This window comes from Pseudorasbora parva, chromosome 18 (genome assembly GCF_024679245.1).
Source record: "Pseudorasbora parva isolate DD20220531a chromosome 18, ASM2467924v1, whole genome shotgun sequence".
NCBI lineage: Eukaryota > Metazoa > Chordata > Actinopteri > Cypriniformes > Gobionidae > Pseudorasbora > Pseudorasbora parva.
This window is the reverse complement of record NC_090189.1, coordinates 8,156,216-8,165,162: the sequence shown is the minus strand read 5'-3', so window position 1 is coordinate 8,165,162 and position 8,947 is coordinate 8,156,216. Positions and strand designations below refer to the sequence as shown.

General features: G+C 37.4%; 2 protein-coding genes across 2 annotated transcripts; one reads left to right on the top strand and one right to left on the bottom strand.

Annotated features, from left to right (window-relative positions):
- Window positions 1-3,251: 3,251 nt before the first annotated feature.
- Window positions 3,252-4,067, bottom strand: uqcr10 (ubiquinol-cytochrome c reductase, complex III subunit X). The gene is made up of 2 exons (XM_067423426.1): window positions 3,888-4,067; window positions 3,252-3,556 (listed from the first exon to the last, which is right to left on the bottom strand). Exons 1-2 carry the CDS (start codon window positions 4,026-4,028, stop codon window positions 3,509-3,511), a joined length of 189 nt encoding a protein of 62 aa, XP_067279527.1. The 5' UTR covers window positions 4,029-4,067; the 3' UTR covers window positions 3,252-3,508.
- Window positions 4,068-4,363: 296 nt separating this feature from the next.
- On the top strand, window positions 4,364-8,007 carry rpl35 (ribosomal protein L35). The gene is made up of 4 exons (XM_067424102.1): window positions 4,364-4,498; window positions 5,069-5,205; window positions 6,085-6,166; window positions 7,806-8,007. The coding sequence occupies exons 1-4, from the start codon at window positions 4,496-4,498 to the stop codon at window positions 7,953-7,955; spliced, it is 372 nt and encodes a 123-aa protein (XP_067280203.1). The 5' UTR covers window positions 4,364-4,495; the 3' UTR covers window positions 7,956-8,007.
- Window positions 8,008-8,947: the final 940 nt, after the last annotated feature.

The window sequence follows — 8,947 nt, the reverse complement described above, 5'->3', positions numbered from 1 at the left end:
ATTTTAATTGAACAAATGATTAAGGATTATCGAATTAAATACATAAGGATTATTTAATTCAATTTGATGGGATTTTACTATGAATCAAAATGTGTAAATCTATATTTTCTATAAATCCAAGTTTTATTTAATTTTTATTATTGCGAAAATGTATTAAGTGTTTAGTAGAAGTTGTATTAAGTACAAGTCATAAGTAACTTTAGTAATCAATGATGCAGTGAGCCACAGACCACGAGCCAATCACCACTCAGAGCGCTCAAAGTACTTTGCATATTTTCAGAGCGCGATTTTTACATTTTATATATTATATATATTTTACTATATTTATATTTTATATTTATATATATTTTTACATTTTATTTATATTTTCCTATTAATTAAATTACCTAAACCTAAAAAAGTGTGAATGAAAATGAAAATAAACAAAAATGACAAATTTGCCTTTGCAAATAACTAAAAGTTGGAGCGACTAAAATGACTAACTGGAAATAAATAAAAAATAAAACTGAAATAAAAAATAAATAAAAAGTAATAATTAATTTTAAATTATTAAAATGGCTAAATGACATAAAAAGACAAAAAAAACTAAAATATTTAAATATAAAAATAAAATATAATTCAAAATATAAATAAAAATAGAGCTATTACTAATAATAGATTTTTTGTTTTCCATTCTTTGAAAAAAAAAATTATTCAGGCCCTTCATAGATATGATACATTTAAATCATGTTCACTTTACTTAAACATATCTAATTTTTACACAACTTAATTGAATTGTGTTCAATCAGCGTAATATATAGTTTACTTAATTAATTTGTGTTAAAACTACATGAAATACATGAACGGGGCAGTGGATCTGTAGTTCCCAGCATGCTTTGCAAGGGACTGCATTAGGAGAGTACATTTTGGGATTACAGTGTTATGTTATGGGGTTTTTTTCCAGTAAATGTTATGTATTTGAGTTGGACTAACTACATTGCATTGTCCAAAATTGAGTTCGATTCATTGCATGAATACGTTTTTTATGAGTTTGGGCTAAACATATTTATTGGATGGAAAACCATCCCTCAATTAAATTGAGTGTGTCCAATGAGTTATTTGTATGTGTATCTTCCTTTAGTGATCAATGTCATTTCCACATCTCTTTACTGCTGGTCATTTCGTCTATTCTTGCTGATTTCTGGTCTCTCATTGGTATGATCCAGAGTTTTGTTCTGCGGATTTCCTCACAGAGAAACATGTTTATAGTTTGAGCTTTGAAGTGTTGAATATCTGAACTCCTATAATCAATATCATGTTACACAGCCGATGACTCAAACGCTTTCTTAATGACTCCATGGATTGATTATTGTGTTTGTCAGAAATCATGACCACCAACTTCAAAACAGAAACCTTTGACTTTCCCGATGTATTCTTATTTTCTGGGCATGCGTTGAAACCTTTTTACATTTATTTATATCCAAGAAGTTGTTGTTCAAAGACAGTTCATGTGTTATCTTACTATGGATTGACTCAACATTTGTGTATTTGCCTAATGAGCCTTGAAACAATAGGACTATCGATACAAACCCTCTCCTGATCTCAACGAATGACATGGGCGTTGGTTCATATTGTCTGACCAGTGTGTGACCCAACAGCAGTGAATGTGGTTTAACGTGTCTATGGACTGAAAAGAAGCTCAGTACTGTTTACTTATCCAGTCATACTTAAAGATATGAGATCATAACTCACTTCGAGGTTACTGATGAGCTTTCTAACTGCACAGAAGCAGTGTTCAACCAGCAAAGTATTCTCATTGATGCCATAAGGAGAATAAAAGTGCTCTGGTGACACCAAGTGGTCAGTCTTAAATCTTAAATCAGGCTGTACTCTTTGAAGTCGCCTCCACAACCATGGGATGGTTCACATTTTCATTCTTTGATGGAATTTATAGTCTGATCTGATGAAGCAAATAAACTACATACACATGTAGAAGTATGTACGTTTACATTACGCCGTTGTCATGTAAATGAAAATTGATGAAAAAGTATTACTTCAGAAAAATAGATGTAAAAATGGACACATTTCAAGGTAGGAAGGCATCCAGGCACGTCCAAATCTAATGTTAGCTTCAGTCCCTGTCTCCTGAGGTACCTTCTTCATCTAATTTATTTTTTAAAGGCAGCATAGATATATCCTTCATGCCTTTGATATCCCACAATCCTGTGCGTTCCCTTCTGTGACAGTTGAGCTAGAAAAAAAAACTTATATACAGTACTAGCATAGCATACAGATAAGCTATCAACCTGCTTTTTATAAACACATTTGCACTTACCCTCCATACACCGATCAGGCATTACATTATGACCAATGACAGGTGAAGTGAATAACGCTGATTATCTCGTCATCACGGTACCTGTTCGTAGGTGGGATATATTAGGCAGCAAGTGAACATTTTGTCCTTTAAGTTGATGTGTTAGCAGGAAAAATGGGCAAGTGTAAGGATTTGAGCAAGTTTGACAAGGGCCAAAATGTGATGGCTAGACAACTGGGTCAGAGCATCTTCAAAACTGCAGCTCTTGTGGGCTGTTCCCGGTCTGCAGTGGTCAGTATCTATCAAAAGTGCTCCAAGGAAGGAACAGTGGTGAACTGGTGACAGGGTCATGACTCAATGGCCAAGGCTCATTGATGCACGTGTGGTCCGATCAAACAGACGAGCTACTGTAGCTCAAATAGCTCAAGAAGTTAATGCTGGTTTATGGTTCTGATAGAAAGGTGTCAGAATACACAGTGCATTGCAGCCACAGACCAGGCAGAGTGCCCATGCTGACCCCGTCCACCGCCAAAAGTGGGCACAATATTAGGAATCACGCTATGCCTGACCAGTGTATATTCTGTCATCTCTAATGTGCTAAAATGTCAAAATAATTAAGTTTTAAATAAGACAAATGAATGATGTTCAATTATTAGATATGCCATTAATATAATTTAGTTAATCAAGTGCAAAAAATTACATTGGTTTTATGCACTAATGTGTTTTCATACATACTATATAGTAAGCTATGGATAGTTTAAATTAATATAATCCATATATACTTAGGATTGTCATTAACTGTCAGTTTGGGGAGACTCAATTTCAACAGAGGACCTGATTTGTCATGACATCGACGGTGAATTAGTCTTCTGGGTTCGGATGTCATGCCTGCACCACTCTATTAACAAGCTCCTGAAATCTTGGACTGTATACAAAAGAACCACCAGATTTTAAATGATTCTCGGTCATTGAGTTTATTCATACAGAATTAAGTTAGCAACACATTTACAAATTATGAAGAATCACAATAATCACACAATAGGTGGTCACGTGACATGTTAACAGGGTTCAGTAATAAGTCTCGGTCTATGTCCCCAGGGAAAATCTGGCTGGAAGATGAACACGGTGTCTGAAGACTGCAAAAGCCGGTGGACCATCCAACAGAGTCACATCGGGAAATGGGATGAGGGCAGAATGAAGGCACCACTAGATGCATTATTCTTCCTTCTCTTCATAATTGTGTTTAATGTGTTTCCAGAGTTTCTACACAAAACCACACACAAAATTAGATCACACAGGGTGAGCAGAACACATCACAAATACATAAGAATTGTTATATTTAATACTCAGATAATCGTACTAACACTCCAGATGTAGCTGTTGTATAATGCCTTTAAATTGTTTATTATTAGATTTGATTAAAATTCTTTTTTATAAATTACATTGTTATAAAACTGATGTTTTAAGGCTTACGTTAAGTCTTATATTTCTATCAAACACTGAATATAGTTGTAGTTAGCCAGCAGGCTAACCAAGGTCAGTCTGCCGGTGGGTCATGAAGATATCAACTAAATTGAATGGAAAAATAACTTACCCCCCGATTTATGTTTTCAAATATCGCATCTCCAGCCTGATCAAACACCCTCTCGAAGACAACAGCTCCCACCATGATGGTTATGGCGAAAGTTGACGTTCTTCTGAAGAGCAGATTGTAGACACTTCTAACGAGCGCCATGATCGTCAATGGAGTCTTCCGGAAGAAAGGGCGGGGCGATGAGCTGTCTATCAAATGCGTCGACCAATGAGTATAAAGCATTGATTATACATTTTAAGAGTATATGTATTTGTTTATTTTTATTTATTTATTTATTTATTCTTTATTTATTTTTCATTTATTTATTTTACTTTAACAAAGACATATTTGAACAGAAAAAGATATTTCTGAGATATACATCTAACATACCGAATGTTTTGTTACATAAATAAACATTTTCGAAGTATTTACTTATTAATTTACTATTTACTTCTACATGTGAGAGTAATAACGTCGTAATTTATTCGATTAAGGTCATTAAACACCCCCTTTAAGAGGGGAATGGAAGATTCCAGCGCCCCTCGCAGTCGTTTAGTTCATTCCGTAACCCGGTAGACTTTCCCACGTGACCGCTGTAACTTCCTTTCTTGTGGCAGCCATCGAGAAAAATGGTGAGGATTTTCCTGAAACCGAGCAATCTAAACCAATCTTGTCGTTTATACAAGTTAAACGGCTCTAGGATCACGTTTTAAATACACATTAAGATGTACGCTATAGTTTGAGCACAGTATTTGAGACGATGATTGTGAAATAAAGTGGATATTGAGTGATGAAACTAGACATTGGTTTGCGTTGAGTCCAGCAGTGGATTGTGCGTGTAGCCTGTTAGCATGGCGTACGAAATGAACTGCTTTAAACGATAAACAAAGGTACAAAAACTCGTATTTTGGAAGTCCTTTTTAATCACTTCGGATTTCAGCATTCAACGGCCATCGGACACAATGTCGGATTGTTGTAACCGGTTTGTATAGACGACAGTGTGAACTGACATGTGTTTCTAAAGCATCAACATCAGAAGCCTAGGCAATTCCTTTGGAAGAAATCCCAACTTTAATAACTGCGTTGAATGCGTTTTGATGTGTAGCTTGACACTCCATTATATGGTCCGTAATGATCTATAACATGGGTTAATGCATATTTTGGTTTGAAGTGATTCTAATGACGATAATTGTTTTTTTTAGGCAAAGATCAAGGCCAGAGACCTTCGCGGAAAGAAAAAGGAGGAGCTGCTGAAACAGCTGGATGATCTGAAGGTGGAACTTTCCCAGCTCCGCGTTGCCAAGGTTACCGGTGGAGCTGCATCCAAACTCTCCAAGATGTGAGTCGGTGATGGGAGTCAGTTGTGTGGGGCTGTTCGCCAAAGATCACCATTAGTGGATGCATGCTTTTGGCCTGAATGTGCTGTATAGGAGGAACAATTGTTTTGGGGCCCCTCCTGTGGCCCCTCAGTGCCAGCTTTAGTGTAATGGGAATGTGACCACATTTTGGTGTGTTCTGACATAAGCTCTAAAAGAACATTCAAGGTTTATGCTATGCCAATATAAATACACATGCGCTGCCCGGCCTTAAGTGCCCATATGGATTTAAATGAGAAATGATTGGCTCTCTATTGCAGTGATTATGTTTCTATTATGTTTGGCAACGGCTCTACTACCCCTTATTGCTCTCGACCAAAAATTGATGCACCGCTTGATGGTAATATCAATTTTTGGTCCAGATCATGCATTGACAATGCAAGAGTCCAGCTCTGAAAAGTCTCCTCTAGTACATCCCAAAGACTTTCAATGAATTTAAGGTCTGGACTCAGTAGTGCCAATTCATGTGAAAATAATTCTTCATGCTCCCAACCATTTTCAGTTGTAGCGGATGAGTCTTGACACTGTCATCCTGAAATATGGATATTAATGTGTCTTCCTATGAGATTGTTTCAGAGGGGGAAAAGCTACACACTCCATCAGTTAGCTTTAAAAGAACTGTTGTTGAACACGTGTTTAAAAGATCACTGCCATAATGATCCAATCATAGTCTTAAGCCTATTTAAATTCAAACATCTTTATTTTATTGGCCCGGCAGTGTTGTGCATTTGCACATACGCTCTGATACAGTTTGAGTCTTTTGTATTGAATTTAAATCCTTTAACTTATTTGAATGCTTTGAAAATGTAAAGCGCAATTTTAATATTTATCTCCTCTTTCAGCCGCGTTGTCCGCAAGTCCATCGCTAGAGTCCTCACAGTTATCAACCAGACACAGAAGGAGAATTTGAGGAAGTTTTACAAGGTCAGTTTAATGCAACAAACACATTTATGCACACTTGAAGATAATTCTTTACTAATGAAACTGCCATGAACTTCTTTTTAGAGTCAAGTTCAGGGGTGTCCAGACTCTGTCCTGCAGAGTTTTGCTCCAGCTTGCCTCAGCACTCTTGCTTAGTTTCTAGTATGTCTAGTAAGACCTTGATTTGCTGGTTCAGGTGTGTTTAATTGGGTTGGAGCTGAATTCTGCAGGACAGTGGCCCTCCAGTAGCACGATTGGACAGCCCCGAAAATTTGGTTAGACCGCAGGTTTAAAAATCTGGCCGCCAACATTAAGTCCTAACAAGTGTGAAGCTGTAATGGTCCATTAGTGTCATGTTACAATCATTGTTCAGATTACATTTGTTATTGTTGGATGCGCACATCCATTTAGACTCCGGCAAGAACTCACACCCAGCACTCCTCCTGCACATGTGGAGATAGTGTGAATACTCTCTTGCTAAAGAAATATGACTGTTCACAGCAGAGTCTTTATAAGATGCTCATCTGCTGTGAGTAGCCGACATGCTGTCATCTAACTGACATCAGGTGTAGGCCAATTCTGAAAGGAAAGGAGATTTAATGGAGAACGGTTAATGTCTTTCAAATGGGCGTTACAGGATTGGTTCATCTGTAAATGAAAATTGTCATTACGCATCCTCATGTCGTTCCAAACCTGTAAGACCGTTCGTCTTCAGAACACAAACAAAGGTTTTTTTTTTTCTTTACTTTTGTGGATGAGATCCGAGAGCTTTCTGAACCACACATGGTCATCAACACAGTGACCACTTTCCAAAACGAGAGACTATTCAACAATCTCTCGTCTGTCAGTCTCCTACGCTGTTGACATGGTAATCTCAGTGCAGCGCTTCTGAGTTTTACGGCAGAACTGCGGCTCCCCATTGGCCAGCTCCTGTGTCTTTGCATGCGTTGTTGTGCTTATGTGAACCGCATCAGCCAATGGTAAGCCAGTGTCACACAATTGCAGTTAAACCAATTTAGTCACATGGACCAATTAAACAATGTTTTTACTACGTTTCTGGGCTTTGAAAGTGAGAATGTTGCTGCCTGTGGGTTTAGGGAGCTCTCGGGTTTCATAAAATATCTTAATTCGTGTTCTGAAGAGGAAGGTCTTATGGGTTTGGAACAACATGAGGGTGAGGAATTAATGACAATTTTCATTTTTGGTTGAACTAACCCTTTAATATTATAATTTAGTGGTTGTGATCATTATTTAACAGCAACTGTACTTTGTCTGTACTAGTCTTTTAGGGGCTGTTTACATGACCGCAGTTTAACATCTAAAAACAGAACTCCTTTTTAGCCATTCATTTACACGACAACAGTGTTTTAAAGGCTAAACGGGTTTCAAAATGCAATTTTGAGAACGAGACTGTTATTGTCCCCATGTGAATTTGTGAAAACCGTCAAGCGCATATAATGCTTGTTCATTCTATAGGTGTATAGGTTTCTTTACAAAATGACATTGCCTGGCATGAATACAGCGTTTTATCCATGAACTGGGATTTAGTCACTTCTGTGCAAAACACTTCAAAAAGGGGAAAACTAGTGTTGTGTGTGTTTGTGTGTGTGTATTCTAACATCCTGGATCGTTTCACTTTTAGGGTAAGAAGTACAAGCCTTTGGACCTGAGGCCCAAGAAGACCCGCGCCATCCGTCGTCAGCTGACAAAACACGAGGAGAACCTGATGACCAAGAAGATGCAGAGGAAGTCCCGCGTCTACTCCATTCGCAAATTCGCCATCAAGGCTTAAGTGGCTGTACTATTGTTTTTCAGAGAAAATAAACACCCCACCCTGGATTTAAGATCCTTCTGAGTCTGTGTCTCTCTGCAGCAGTCATAGGGATTCTTGAGCAATATGAAGTGGTGATGGCATATGGTACCAGTCTCATCTAGACCTGTGGTTTCCAACGGGTCAGGTCTGAGTGGACACTGAGGCTGTAATCATAGAAACAGTTCTAGATGGGGTTTTATGTGCAAGACTTGGTCTGCCTCATGAAAATGTGTTGCGCTGATTCAGGTTATGCCATTAGATGTGTCACTATTAAATATCTGTAGCTTGTTAACTTGTAAGTCTTATAAGGTAATAAGTCACTATTAGCCTTGACTATGCTTGTGGCTGTGTTGCTGTATAGCACCATCACTAAATAAAGGAAACTAAATTGTGAGCAGGCAATGTTAGTTACCAATTTGCCAAAAAAATTGTTGGCTGGGAAGGATTTGCATGCAGGTATTCTGTTCATTAAAGCGATCTGGGTTGTGACCTCGTGATCAGGGGGAAATGTGGGTCTCGTCATGGCTAAAGCAGTTGAGAACTGCTGAACTAGATGAGGAATATTTTGGTTTCATGTTATGGCACGTGCATATGTTTTGTTTGACAATCATAGTGTCACACTTAAGCTATATCTTTGTTTCAGCTATATAAAACATTACATTTATTTAAAAATGTAGGGAAAATGTAAGTCTTTAAAAAAAAGCTATACCTAATTTTGGACTAACTTATTTTGGTTAAAGGGTTTGTCTCGGTAAAAGATTCTGCAGCACACGTGAAGATTTAAACGGATGGTTGACCTAAACGTCATTTACTTGCCCTCAGGTTGTTTTCAAACCTGTGTGAGTTTCTTCTGTTGAACACTTATTTTAAATTTAAACTTGTACAGGTTTGGAACAACTTGAGGGTTGAGTACATGAGAATTTTCAATTTTGGGTGATCCATCACTTTAAATTATTAAATTGAGTAAGATA